This window comes from Larus michahellis, chromosome 9, assembly GCF_964199755.1.
Source record: "Larus michahellis chromosome 9, bLarMic1.1, whole genome shotgun sequence".
NCBI classification, from domain to species: domain Eukaryota; kingdom Metazoa; phylum Chordata; class Aves; order Charadriiformes; family Laridae; genus Larus; species Larus michahellis.
This window is the reverse complement of record NC_133904.1, coordinates 16,624,629-16,639,549: the sequence shown is the minus strand read 5'-3', so window position 1 is coordinate 16,639,549 and position 14,921 is coordinate 16,624,629. Positions and strand designations below refer to the sequence as shown.

General features: G+C 39.1%; 1 protein-coding gene across 1 annotated transcript in view; it reads right to left on the bottom strand.

Moving 5' to 3' along the window:
- Positions 1-7,709: 7,709 nt before the first annotated feature.
- The window catches only part of CHRFAM7A (CHRNA7 (exons 5-10) and FAM7A (exons A-E) fusion), a 42,181-nt gene continuing 34,969 nt past the window's right edge, over positions 7,710-14,921 (bottom strand). The window contains exons 8-10 of the mRNA XM_074601061.1: positions 14,728-14,814; positions 13,959-14,068; positions 7,710-11,883 (exon numbers count right to left, since the gene is read on the bottom strand). Of these exons, the coding sequence (XP_074457162.1) occupies positions 11,365-11,883; positions 13,959-14,068; positions 14,728-14,814 (716 nt within the window). The 3' untranslated portion in view covers positions 7,710-11,364. The remainder of the gene's footprint in view (positions 11,884-13,958; positions 14,069-14,727; positions 14,815-14,921) is intronic.

The window sequence follows — 14,921 nt, the reverse complement described above, 5'->3', positions numbered from 1 at the left end:
ATCCTGCTCCACGGTTCTTTGACAGCTAAAGATTTAACATTAATTTTAGTGGAGGACCCTGATGTTCTCTTGGAAGATGGAGGGCTAGGTATAACTCTAGGACTCAGCTTAGTCATAAGAAAATTCCTGCAATGATAAAATAAGGAAAAGGAGAATCATGGGAGCAGATTGGGTCATACTGTAGTGTTTAGTCTGTCGTTTAATTTGAAATTCATGTACTTTCCCAGCTTTTCTTTTAACTTCCTTCATAACTTCAGCATACTAGCTCCAGGCATGTCGTGTTATATGCTGCCTATTTGGTTGTGCAATTCTTTTCTGAGAGCTGAAAGCTGGATCTGCCATTTCAGTTGCTTCAATACTAGGAGTGCTTTGCGGATGTACTACACCAACAAGCACTGCTGGCAGCTGTGAATCATAAAACTGGATAGTGCAGCTGTAGGTGCAGGCAGAATTTTAAGCAGAGTAGTAAAGTAATAGTTAATGTCCAAATAAAATTTGTATGTGCATAACAACAACTTTTTCTATGCTATAAATAATTTGTATGTTGACAAAAAACCTATTCTGTGTGTTTTAAGTATCTTCTTGATGCTAGTATTCCACATGCATTTTCAGGTTAATAACACTGTACTTGTGCCATACTGTTCCACCCTTGTGATGTTTCTTTTGCACACAGTGTGTGGTATTCCACACAGAAATGGTACAATCACATCATTTTTTAATGCACAGTCTGTAGTTTTACTCTGAGGTGTTTCAAAATACCCCCAACCTGCATCCTTTCCTGGTGAAATCAGCTGGTTTCCCCAAGACTTTTTTAACTGAGCAAATTTCTGCTCAGGCATATGTCAATTCAACTTACAGCAGTAAATTACTATCCTAAAGATAGCTATTTATAATGCAGTAGTATCTGGAAGCAAGTCAGTAATTGGTCTATGCTAAATGTATTATCCTGTATCTCATCTCTGGAAGCAGGAGCATTTCTACTCACTTACTCTTCCTGTAAACAAGGTGCTGAGAGTTCCAAGAGCCTTACATGAAGTCAAACTCGATCCCTTTCTTTTGTATGATGGTATAGACACTCTCTTTTTATCATTACACATAGTACATTTTATTAGGCTATTGTCATTAGAAATTAAGAGTGTTTTCCCAGTAAGAAAGTAGGAGGTTTGATAGCCCAGCAGCTGCCCTTTTAAACACAGATGCCAGTAACTCACACAGGAAATATGAGGAGGTAATAAATACCACCAGGAACATTTGTGGGTTTCTTACAAGACTGTGTAAGTCCCAGTCCTTTTAGGCCATATAAAGCTATCAATTGCTGTGAAGCCACAGGAGGAAGAGGAGATACACCAGGTTAGAGGATGAATCGCTATCATCTATGAAAAAGAGCTTGTCTGTGCTCGCTGCAGGACTGTAAGGAGGGACAGGATGTTTTTCTTCCCCAAAACCCACCAACACAAGCACCGACAATAATTCTTTACAAACTGATAGCAAATGTTGCTCAGGCTTGTAGTGCTTTTGCTCCCTAAGCATATCCTCCAGGAGGATATCTTTCTTGAGCCTGATTTGTTGCCTCTGCAGAATCAGAGGTCTGTCAGTTTGCCTTGCGAGTTAGACAAGCTTTTCAGTAAAATAACAAAGAAAAACTTATTTAATGAGTTTTAGGCATAGTCACATGGGCATTAATTGAAACAAATGTTGCAACTAAAACACAAAAAGACCTTCTGATAGTTTAAGGGATTTTTTCCTAAAAATACGCTTGTTTTCATGGGGCAGTCCTGTCCTCCTATTCACAAGCCCAGTTGTAACTCTTCAGCACGTTGTCATCACTGACGTTGTTGGATGAACATTTTTGCAGATAGAATTTTTCAGGAGGTTGCATATCTGTTTCTAAAACCTGTCATTTTCAGATCTTTGCTGTGCTCCGTCATTAGCTTTCTCCCCTTTCTCCTTCCTACTAAGGCAAACTCTTGGGAGCCTATTGAGATCTAGAAATCCATCATGTGCTCTTGAACGTTTGAGCCGTAATTGGACATCAACAACATTTTCAAAGTTGTGGTGTTCACATTATTCTGAACTTTTGATAGAAACTATGTATAACTTGAATGGGTATAGTACTTAAAAGATTCCAGACATCATACAGGGCACTGGTCCTGCTGTCTCTAAGGGCAAACCGTCCCCACAGTAGTTGATTCTTCTGATAATTCTAATTTCTGAAGACTTCTAAGTGACTCTTCAAGTCCCTTGTGAAGTAACTTGTCTTTCCTAATGAGCACCACCCCATTTCCCTCTTTCCCCATTCTTCAGAGGAAAATATGCCCATTCTCACCTTGACCAGCTAGTTTTTAGGCTCTCTTCATTTCAGAGCAGCTCACAAGAATAAACAATCTCATGGTGAGCAACTTTTTAAAGCAAAGCTGTTCTTTGTTTGGGTTGGGTTTTTTTTTATCTGCAGTAGTCTGGAGTCTCTTTAGGTTGAATAATGTGTGTACACATAGTAGCTAGTCTTCCTCTCTGCTCCACTTCATGTTCATTTTACTTCCTATTTAAGACCAGTATCGCGACCCTGGGGGCTGATCTTCATTCATTCCTGGGGCATCAGGAGGCATCATGTTGCCTTCGCTAAAGTTCTGCCTAGTCTTTTCCTCTTCCTTGCAGATTATTGGCTGGTTTCAAACAGCAATATGACTCACTTTGCCTGCATGCAGACCAGCATTTCCACGCTCGCACATCCTCAGCAGTTTTCTGACTCAGCAAGAGCTTGTGCTCTGCTCTGCCACAGAATAGCAGACTGAGTCCTTCGCAGTGTGGGAACTGAAAATTTACTGCCTTTCAGTTTCCTTGGAACTACTCTTGTGATGAAAAATACACTTCGCTTCGCCAGCTTCTTTAAGTACATCTGCTTTTCTAGCTTTCATCTGCTATCACATATGTTGGGTTCTAGGTACTCTGCGATTTCATCATTTAGGCTAAAGGAGAGTTTAAAAATAAAAAAATCCTGTAATAACAGTTACGCTTTGGGCTATAATCTATTGCATTTGCTCACACTATGGAAGTTAAACAAAGAAAATATGCTTGGGGCATAGGTGTGTGTGTCAGGTAATGTGAAGGATGAGTTTCTCTCTTAAAGTGTTTTATTTTTTGTCAAGTGAATGGGAAAAATCAATGCTGCTACTGTCTGATGAAAAGTAGTATGGAGTACTTGTAACATCATGATGCTCCCTAACACAGATCATTTTTCCAAATCAGTTATGCAGTTTGTGGTATTATGGAAAGACTATTGAAGTTTCCATACTAACTCTATTCAAGAGAAAACATTCACCACCCTCACTGGAGAAGGCGGCTCCTTATGAAAATTGTCGGTAATGAAAGCTCTTTGAGCAAACACACTACATACTAACGAGGAAATTGAGACACGAAAAATGCCATCTCTGATATGGAGATAAAGAACTGGAGAATAAATTAAGTTATTTTTGAGCCCAAATGGTCTAAATTAGGTGTATGCATCAAAGTTGACAAATACTGCAATTCAGAAAGTGCTCTGGTTTTATGCAAAAAGTTCTGACGTTGTTTAGCTCTGAGAAAACATCTTTCTGTTGCTGTTATTACTCTGCCTGCTGTGCAAAGACATGATGCTGCTAATCTTGCAGCCTTTGGAGCAAGGGGCAGAAGAGTTTGAACTTGCAGAAGTTGCAAAATGAAGGTGCGTTTTGTATATAATATTGGGCTAAAACTCCTGTCATGTACACTGTGCAGGTTTTATATTGCTGCAAGTAGATAGGACATTTTCCAGTGCACTAGGGAAAGTGCATGAGAAAATAAATGGGCTTTTATTACTGTGTCTAGTGGGCATGAATCCAGTCTTTCAGAACTGAGGTTGGATGCTTTAGATCTCTGCAGTGCCATTCATTATGAGTTGGCTTCCATTGAGTGCGCAGAACAATCCATTAAATGACTGCAAAAGAAGAGTGAGCTTTTTTAAAAGCCTATAGTGGGCTAGGGTTAAAGCTGTGCTTGGCTGTCGGAGTTTTCACTTATACCCCATTCAACCCACACAGATTGCTTCAAAGTTTCAGCAAGGAGGTTGTTACCCCCATCCGATTTATCAGCTGGCATACTAAAACCTCTGGCATATTACTGCAACTGAAAAACTACTGGAAAGCTATGAATTCCAGTATATTTTTAGCAACAGAAACCATACTGGTTTTGAGCTAACATATAAAGTTTCTCTGCATACATTTGTCAGACTATTTTGCAAGTGTTTATTTACATCTTTGAGTATGTTTCGTTTTAACTCTGTCTCCCTGAAGCAGCAGACTTTATATGTACACGTAGAAAAAGGGGGAGGGTAGTGAGGTGTTCTCTGAGTTAGATAAAAGGGACAAGAGGGCTTCAAGCGATGAGCATCTCTAGACCTTGCATATGTATGCCATTAAATGAAGCACGATTCAGATCAGTTATCACAAATGAGGCTCTGCACATGTACGCTAAGGACCCAAAGTGGGAAGTGTGTCCATCTGTGCCAGGTCTGTCCCCAGTCAGTGGGGACCTGCCCCTCTCAGCCCCCATCGGGCACAAACAGACCAGGCTGTCGCTCAGCGGCCACGGCTCCAAGGAGCTCTCCCTGCGCTGGGCTAGGGGTACAGCTCTGGTGCTGATAACGGATCTCACACCTCCCTGGTGTGATGGTACCAAACCTGCCTCCCCCCATTCTCTGCCAGTCCTTCATGTGCCCTTCTTACCTTCTACAGCTTGTTTTAAAAGATACAATACTTGGGCAGCTTGTCCTTGTTATAGTCTCTTCGCTGCGAGATACTTTCAATTATAAACAACATGGGCGGTGTGTGAAGTATCATTAAGCAATGTTACGGCACATCTTTGCTAGCTGCAGACAGGATAATGAATGAGTGTTAGCCTCCACTGCAGAGAAAGATGCAGCAGTTTAACTTCCATAGGTTTTAAAACTGGTTTAGTGAAAAAAGAACTACAACCACAGTGTGTATTGTTAACAGCTTAGTCCAGTTTAAGCCAGTTTCTGATAGTCTTAAGAAAAAACTAATTGGGCTATGTATTGCAACCCATCTCTTCCAAGTCTCTTACATTATTACCTCATCAAAGGAAAGAAATACCTTACAAGCTGAGGTAAGCACTAACCAGTGAAGATGGCATATTCTCGTTGCACCCATGTACATAGCATAGTGGGGAAAAAAAAGGAATACAAACTCCCTTTTCATGCCCCACAGTGGAACTGGGGAGCCTGCTTTGCCCTACAGGGACGCTGCTGACATCTGGGAAGGCTCCCTCCACTGCGACAGGCATATGTGCCCTGCAGTGTTGGCACCAATATTTGATTGGAGCGTGTTTCTTCTAGGGCGCGACTTGACACAGTAATGTCAAATTTTGTGACTACAATCTCTCTTGAGTCAAGGGTTAAACTTACATACTCTTCCCAAATGTTGGTCCTGTAACATTGCTTCTGATCAAAAGTCTGCTAATTAGGTTTCACTTGGCCAGAAATGGGAAGAAGGACAGGGAACAATTAATGTGCTGTGTCGGCGAAAGCAGTCTCAAACAGGGATGCTTGTATACTAAGAAAGTTGTTGTGGAAATGTTTCACAGCTGTATGTAATCCATGTGTAGAGAGAGGTAAGGTAATATTGCCTGGGGGATGTAGTGCTTATGTCTTGCTTTGAGATGCAGATTTTTGGTTTCTAAGCCTAAAGCCAATTTAATATAAATATTTAATATTTGGCTTATTCTTAATTCATTTACATGCCTACCATGAACTGGAGTAATAATAAGTGATAACTGTGGAGTTTATAGGGCTGAATATGGTCCTGATCCCAGACTTCTGGATTCAGTAGAAAGATATCTCTGCGTTTTACAGGCACTGAGGCAATGGGTTATATCCTAATTGCTTAATTAAGAGGAAAACTTCTATGGATTTTACTCTCATGTACACATATTCTAAAGTAGCATTGTATCATGTCACGGCTGTTAAATTTTTGTTGGGTTTTGGGTTTTTTTTTGGTTTTTTTTTTTTTTTTAGAGGGAAAAATATGCAGATAGTTCAAACTATTTTGGCGTTTAAACTGCTATTATTACTGTATAGCTTTACTACAGGGGCAAGTCACTGCAGCTCTGAAAACCCAGTGATTTACTAGTGACATCTTTACAGTGAGGGTGTAGATAAGACACTGATACTAAGTTTTGGATTTAAGACTTTCACGTTCTATTAATAAATAGAGATTTTGAATGTGGTCATTGGAGTGTGAGAGATTGTTGTTTATGCTTTCTCTATGCCATCATCTGCAAATTGCTTCATAGCACAAACAAATGTTACATAAACATTAAGGTTTTCTTTTGAGCGGCAGAAGCAATGTAAGAAAAAGGTAATAGTGAAATGCTTTCACTTGTGGTTGAAGTCCTGTTAAGATCCTATTTGATTACCATGTTAGGAGTGCTGTAATGTGCAGATTTTGTTCACAGCCTTTTAAGATTTACTGATATTTTGATATCATGAGGTTAGGCTAAGAAATCGGTTGTGTTGACGAGAAAATATATTCTGATTCTTTTTACAGGATTAAAACTGGATGGCTGATACTGCTACTCTCGATAGCCAGAAGACCCAGTTCTCTGATGGACATTGCTGTGCACTGGGCAATGATTTTGGATCTGCTGATGTGTAAACTACTACACCGTAGCAGCTTTCAGTCTGCATATTAACTGACCAGGTGCCTGAGAGAGGTAGCAGACAGCAGTCCGATTTTAATCCCCATTCACAAACGCTTCAGAGTTGGAGTATGTGTGATGGTGGGTTCATACGCAGCCCCAGGAAACTGCCTGATGTGTGCTGAGCCAAACCTGCCTGACCATGTTGAAGTAGAACAGTAAGTCTGAGGTAAGATGTCCCACACCTCAGCACTCTAGAAGAGAGGGTAGGCGTCTGGATTGGCAGAGAGAGCAGCCATCAGCATGAGCCTCACTTGAACATCTGAGGTTGTGCCCTGTGGCAGCTCTTGCCCAAAGACAGGCTGGATTCAATAACAACTACATGCTTGTAGGACTTGGTGTCTTGACCTTGACCAAACTGGTCTTCATCAGCTGTTCCTTACAAGCTTGTGGAAGCAGTAAGAGAATGAACTCTTGGTTTCAGAAATCCTTGATGTTTACTATTGGCACATGCTTAGCAGGGTGTTGAAAAGACAGAAAGCTTTTCAGGAAGCTGTTTCAGCATGTGGGCAGTATAACTCACCTGTCTGAAAAAAACCTATGCTGATGTGTTTTCTTTCCTCTGTCTGGGGGATATTCTGCTGATTAGATCATTTTTTCACCAGTAGCTAACAAACAAAATTTGCAGCTGGCAAAACCAACAGTTTATTCAGCTGGTACAGATTTGTTTTTTCTCTCTTGTTTCTCTCTGTGTTAAACTGCAAGAAGTAAATTAATACTGGCATTGAGGCCAGTCCAAAACTTATATGATATTTTTGTCCTACGCAGTTAACTTTGATCGCTTATGTAAGGCTGAAGTAATATATGTTTGGTGTGGGACTGGTTTGCCAGGAGGATACGAATATATTTTTAATTCTCAAAGACCTTTGTCATCCCAGATTGATGTATCCAAAGACATTTTTCTTTCTTTTATGGCTATCCATGTTTTCTACTGCTTCAGTTTGTTTCCATCGTAGCAAAATGAGAAAGAATCAAAAGTCTCTTGATCTAAATCTTTTATTTGTACTGGACTGAAAAGGTATTGAATTGCTTATATGACAATCAGTACCTGACAGATGTAACATCTCTTTCTAATGCCCTTTATGCAATGTTTCTTAATGTAAAAAATAGTATAACAAAAGGAAAGAAAATCTGGGACTTTGGTTTACCTTCTTTTCTTGTTAAAGAAGGTGAAAAGTTGAATTGTCACAGGTGAACTGAGATTACATCCTGCAGCTAGAGAGAATGTAAAGAGAATTTAAAGAAACCTTTAAAAAAAGTCTTACATAGTATTATCAATTCCTATATAAAATAATTTAATATTTTAAATACTGTTTAAATAATTTATCTGTATTTAAAACTAAACTTTTAAAATTTTATGTTTGGAACTTTTTTTTGGCATTAACACTTAAATAATTTTTTTAAATATTAAAAAGTCTTTTAAATATTCAATACAATTCAATATAAAAACAGAAAAAGTAGTATACATTGTTCACACATAGTATTGTACATGACAGCTGAGCTCTAGAGTGAGCTTTTGAATGTGTCAGACAAGTCATAGCTTAGTTGTGGTGAACCCTTTCCTTATCTGCTTTCTGGACTCTTAAGATTGAAGCAGTTCCTTACCATCAATATGTAGTCTTTACTATTATATACACAAACTGTATACAGTATTGAATTTCCATCTCTATGCCCAGAATTGTAAATAAATATTTTTTTCCCAGCATTTAGATCAAAATAGTGTTTAGCGCATACACAAATATATTTAAGATGCACACAATTTCACAAGAAACATACCAATTTTGCTCAGCTCAGTTATAGGAAAATTTAACTCATAGATGCAAAATAACATAACTGAGAAGTTGTCATTGTTGTATTTAAAACTTAAAATGATCTTATTACCAAATGTTTACAGGTTGTGTTAACAGTAGGAAAATGAGGATTCACTTGTCCCCTTGGTGCATTTTTGTTAATCCTGCCAATGATAAAGGCAGTAGTGTAGGCATGATGCTGGTGTCTTACAGCTGCTTTGTCTAACACCTGGTATTTGCTGACAGAATTACTTTGACAGCATTACAAACTCAGTGTTACAGAATTTGGCAGGACTTCACTAAAGGCCAAAGACCAGTCTCCAGTTTTTAAGCATAGGCATGTCTGTCAATGATAATGAAGCTTACTGTCAAATTGTAAATTGCTTTCTCCACCATTCTGTAAAGAACTCCTGTATTTAGCAAGATGATTTCTACAGACACTGTAAATGGATTCCGGTGGAAAGAGGGGTACTCTCATGCTTCCTATATTACATGCATCATGTATTATGATTGCAATAGTTGTGTGCCATTGTACAAGGTAGGCCCAAGAGTCTTCATTTCTTCTTGAAAAATTCTTCTCTAAGAGGACCCCAAAACTTTACAAAGACTAAATGGAACACTCTACATAGCTACTTAGGGATACTTGCAGAAGGAAAAAATACCAATGCAGATCAACATTCACGTCAGGAAGCCTAGTCTAGAAACATTACTCAGAAGAGCAGCACATGCCACATGATATGTGTAGTTATTCACAAAAGAACAAAACCTCACATTTCAGATTTTGGACTCAGTTTCCTATTCATATGCAATCTACAAACTAGAAACTATTTGCAGGAATTATTGCATGACTAATTCTTAATAATTGTTCCTGAAAATATAACTTCTTCACAGATAATTCTGAGACATGGTTTCAAGCTGAGCTTTCAAGAAGGATTTGCATGCTTTGCTCATGTCTTTGCAATGTGAGGTTCTGAATGAACCTTCAGGAAGACAGAATTTCACAAGAAGTGAGAAATACTCTGCCTTCCTTTCACTCCTCCTGCCGCTTTCTCTGGTATGAAGGTGCTTGAGCAAGGTGTTCACTCAGGTGAGGGACTGTACCTGTGGTGACTCTGGGCTTGGTTTATGTGAATTTGATTCTCCTGCTTTCAGGGGAGCAGACTCTGAAAAGGAAATTGTTCCCTAGGGAGAATAAGCATTTCAGTCACTTTATTTTAAACCAGTTTAAGAGACAAACTGAGGCCTTGAGTTTATTTCACAGTAAAAACACAGTACAACAACAGGCCTCCATTTCTGTCTCTGAAGAGCTCAGACAAAAAGTTGGGATTCTGTAGGATAAAGCAAGCAGTCAATGCTAAAGTAATCGTCCCCCATATCTTTTACCACTTATATCACTGGTCAGGAATAGTGGTGTGCCAGCAAGAGACTAATTCTCAGCTGTTTTGTATGCACGACGTTTCAGGTCCTGCTATTCTCAGTTCAGCCGTTTTCATTAAGACATTGAAGTCACATGAAAACTAACCATATTTTGATGGGAGAATTTCAGAATCAGAAATAACATAAATGGATGAACTATTGGATTTGCCTTTGCAAATGTCTGTCTAGACTTAAGAGAATTTGTACTTATGTCTTAACCTTTCCTTGGATGTATATGCAGTGAGTATACATAAATATATCTTTATACAGTTCACGGTTTATATCAGACCTAAGAAAGTTTTATTATTCAGTAGTGCTCTTTGGGTGATAAACTGAGCAGAAAAGGTGCAGTTTTCTTGTAAAGACGTGTTATGGTGACTCAACAGAAGGAGGTCTATAAAAGGCTAAGCATAATACAGATCAAACAATTTTTGAATTAAAACCTTGATCTGAGGATTTAATGGTTTCTTTTTGCTTTAGATTCTCCATTTATGCTTAAGCCTGTACAAGACACTGAGTTACTCTTCCCTGTTGGTATCCGGTTAACAGTAAAGAGACAAGTGTGTGTAACTTTTTTTTAAACAACTGAGAATAAAGGCATCATAAATCCTTCATTTTCTTTTTGTTAGTTAAAAAGGTCATCAGTTGAAAGACTGTCTTTCTGGGGAGAAGGATGAAGTAGTGAACACTGCAAAAATTACTGTGAAGCCTGTTTAAGAATTCAGGCCAAACTTCTAGGTCAAATCCAGGAAGATCTAGAAGGACAAGTTATATGGTGTACCGTATTAACTTTCAGGTTTCTGGTGTCTCAGGCAAATTCAGAGTCCTGTAAAGTCCCATATGCTCTATGTAAAATGTGTGGAGGGAGTTATGGGTCTGCCTGGTTATGAGCGAGCCGGAGAGCTACATACCACAACTTAGTAAGAAGCAGTAACTGAAAAGGAACTATTTCTCCCTTTTCTCTCTGCTGTTTGAGCTTTCACCTATTTGGACTTAATCCTCTCCTAAACAGAAGTTTTTATGATCACTCATTCAAATAGCTAAGATGGACCACCTTCTATCTTTTATAACGAAGTCTGGAAGAAGTAACATTCCTGGCATTGCCTACCTGTTATTTTGTAATAGCCAGTTCAAAACTGTGTATGAGTCAGTGGTGCAATACCCTGTCGTTCTGAAGGGACTCACAGCCACTTCGCATCTCCCCCTGAAGAGTGCTCAGAGGAGCTGCGCACAGCCAGCCCAGGGAGAAATCCTTGGCTTTCCTTCTGAAATGGTGCCACTCTTCCGAAAGGAACTCAGGACCAGGGAGGGGGGCAAAAGAAAGCAGGCAATGAGAAGCAGTATACTCGTTAAAAACAAGCGATCAAACAAAAACCACGCTCTTAGTTGCTACATATCATACTTCAGGGAATCAGACTGTAGTTAGTAGTTAAGCAAAATCTTTAGACACAGCCTCTACGAAGTTTGGTGCTGACATTAGAATACCAATTGTACAAATGATTGTGAAGACTGAAAATGCCATCAAGCAGAGCCGATCCACTACAGAGGCTGCAAACTTCCATTCGTTGCAAATGGCTTCCTCTTCATCCTGGTCTCTGAATCGGTTTGCAATGTACCTGACCTCTTCCAAGATCTTAGCCAAATCTGGGTCACCTTCAGAGGGGTGGCCACTGTGCAGCAGGTTTTCTTCATCTGTTGGCGAGCAGGTCATCCTCCCACAGATCACCCCTGAATCAGTGGTGGGTGTGCAGTGAACCCCTTCCAGCCCCCTAAACCCAATGTACAGCATATTCCCATTGCTGGATTGCTGTCCACTCACGGTGTTCATCTCCACGCTTGATAGGCTACATCGACGCTGTTTATGTTGACAGGCAGGACGCACTTTATCTTCCCCTGGTCTTTTCATCCTCAGAAACCAAGCACACCAGTTGAGAAGGATGATTCTTGTCTGAAAGAAAATTTTTGAGAATAAACACCTCTTCACACAGCCACTGTCTTTGGTTGCAGTTGGTACTTTTGCAGCCTGGGTGACTGGCTGGTTCATGGTCTCTGCTTTATCTGCACAGAAGTTCTAGAAAATGGTGCCAGAGTTTTCCAGCTGATTAATTTGCTAATCATTGAGACTGCTTTCTTATTCTAGTAGTGCTGTTGATTGCCTCAGGCTGACTATCACTATTGGGAGTTCCCCCTCCTCCGATGAGAGTCCTCTATAGTGTTGATTTTTCCTTACACTTAAACAGTGGTATGGCAGCCTTTTCCAACTTTACTAGAAATCATGAATTTAAAAAAAAAAAAAACAACCAACACTTACAGAAGAGGAGTTACTTTTTAATAGTCTTAATAGCTCTGCTTTAAATTGTAGTCAGTAAATTACAGTTTTTTCACTCAGATTTGTGTTTTAATATTAAATTCCCATGACATTACTGTCTAGAGGGGGCTGCTGAAACAGATGCGAGACTGGACTGCACTGGGCGACCAAGCTTTACAATGTTTTGACACTCTTCTCACATTGCTTTCATGACAGTTTCTTGTAGAGTTTAGAATATTGCATGGATATAGCATAGAGGAAAGATGGAAAAATTACTTTGATTTAAAAAAAAAAATACTTTGCAAATTTAATCAGTGTGTATCATTTTACTGTTTTCCACATTGCCTTAATCCAGCCTTGCAGAAAGTGCAGGCAAGCCAGAGACTGTTCCAGTTCAGATGCAAGCTTTTGTAATTGATTTCAATCAGATTTTAAGAGCTCATTCCAGTGTTTCTTTTCCAAAGCACTAATGAAATATTATTGTCTCATATAATATTCAAATCTTACACTGTTATTAGTATTAGATTTGGCCCACTTCTTCTGACTGTGCATTGCCACTCAGATCCGGGCAAACATCCCAAGCAGAGACAGATCTTGCCCTCTTACTCTATTTTCACTATCAAGCTTCACCAAGAAGGAAAATATTCCATTAACTGAGGGCCTGATCCAAATAATGGTTAGTGGACTTCACCTTCTCAACACTAAAGCTCACTCCGCAACCTCAAGTACTCTGTTTTCTGAGGATGTTTGGCTCGGTACTAAACGTTTGTCCCGTTTAGATCATCAAATATGCATCTAAAGATATATACCTTTTTTTCTCTTCATTGAAATTGATTTTAAAGTTACTACCCCAGAATAAGCCAGGAAATATCTCATTATCTCTTGTCTCCAGGGCACTGCTGTATGCACACTCTTTTTGCCTAGTAAGGATAATAATAACTCATTGTTCTAGAAAGAAAAAAAAGAGAAAGGTCTTTCCATCTTCAGTAATGCCTGATGCTGCTGTGAGCTGGGTTACGTCAGGAAGAGTGGACAGTTAGATGATGATACTCATCAATATTTAGTAATCCAATATCAGTGTAACGTTCTCTGTAAAAACAGCCACTCACAGAACTACATTATAAAGAAAGTCTTATGTGCTTAGAAAAAGACTTGAATTTTAATTTGTACTTTACAGATGTTCTTGACCAGAAATGTAAAGATGAGGATTTTCAGAGCACGTTTCTCTTCCACTTTAATAGCCATCTTTAATGAGTGCTTTTTAGGCTATTGATCTTTCTGTGTGCACAACAGTGAAATATGTAGCAGCTGCACCTTGAGGGTGGTGTATTTCATGCATTTATAATCTCCATCAGCACCTTATCTTTCCTTCTACCTGTTTCACTTCTGACAGCTGCAGCTTATTTGAAAGTCATCTTCGTTTATATGTTTAGGTTTTAGCAAAATTCTGAGTTCCTTCTAGCTGTTGTGAAGGAGATTCTGAATATAGAAACAAGGTGAGATATATTAATTCTCTCTCGCATACACCCTCTCTCTAAGAAGCCAACCACACAAAAGGTATATGGACATCTCATTTCTGGTGAAACTACTTTTCAAAACAAAATTTTTAGGAAGGATTCATATGTTTTTAACAGTAAGAAGTAAAGGTGGCTACTCTATCACATCCCTGACCTGGTCATCTATGCAATGAATAACAAATGAAAATCGAACCTTACCCATTTAGGCATTTTTCCCCCATCTGGATCATGGTGATGGTATTGTAGAACAATAACAGTGACAACAACAGAAAGACCAACAATAATCATTGTGCTGGCAAAATATTGAGCTGCAAAATAAACAGATAATTACAGGAATATACTTTGGCTGATACTGCTTTTTAGATACTACAAGGGTTGTTTACATACATGCCTACATAGTGTTAAGTTCTTTTTCCAGTGTAGTGATACATGTAGTGCGTTAGGTACTTGTGAAAGATTTCTCAAAAGCAGAAAGAGCAGCTGTTATTTTGAGACAGTAGCCAGCCTTTAGTAATTGTCTGTGGAACTGAGCACCTGCCTTTTCTAAGCAACCTTGACAAAAATTGTCCTCAGATTTTCTTTTACCAGTATTGTAGACACTGGCTACTACTTCTTTTGAAAAGTTTCTCTTTCTGTTTGACTAATTACAATGGGAAGATTTAATCATGTTTAGCTCTATATTTCTAACGTCTGGCCAATTGCGTTGAACCTGCAACTTCTTCCATGGAAAACTGACTCCCTTATGCCTTCCCAAAATACACGTGGGTTGTCTGGTTTGTTCAGAGCAGAGAGCATGGAAGTTTTATAGAGGATCACACCCATCAGAGTCTCTCATCAACTGGCAATTAATTCAATTATAGTAGGCCATTGTACAGGTGGTAATTTGCCTTACTGCTGGCCTTTGTGCAAAGTCACTGCACCTCGTTTGACAAAAAATAAAAGTGAATAAAAGCTGTAGTTCGCTTACCGATTAAGGGCACAGAATCAGATGTTGCTGGCATAATTTCAGCCACAAGTAACATGAAGACAGTGAGAGACAATAAAACTGTTATACCTAAAAGATAAACATGAAGTATGAAATTAGATCAGTAGCTCATAGTTACAAGGCAGTAAGAAGCAGGAAATCAGTCTGAAGGAGTGCTTTTTGCAAGCTGCATCCCC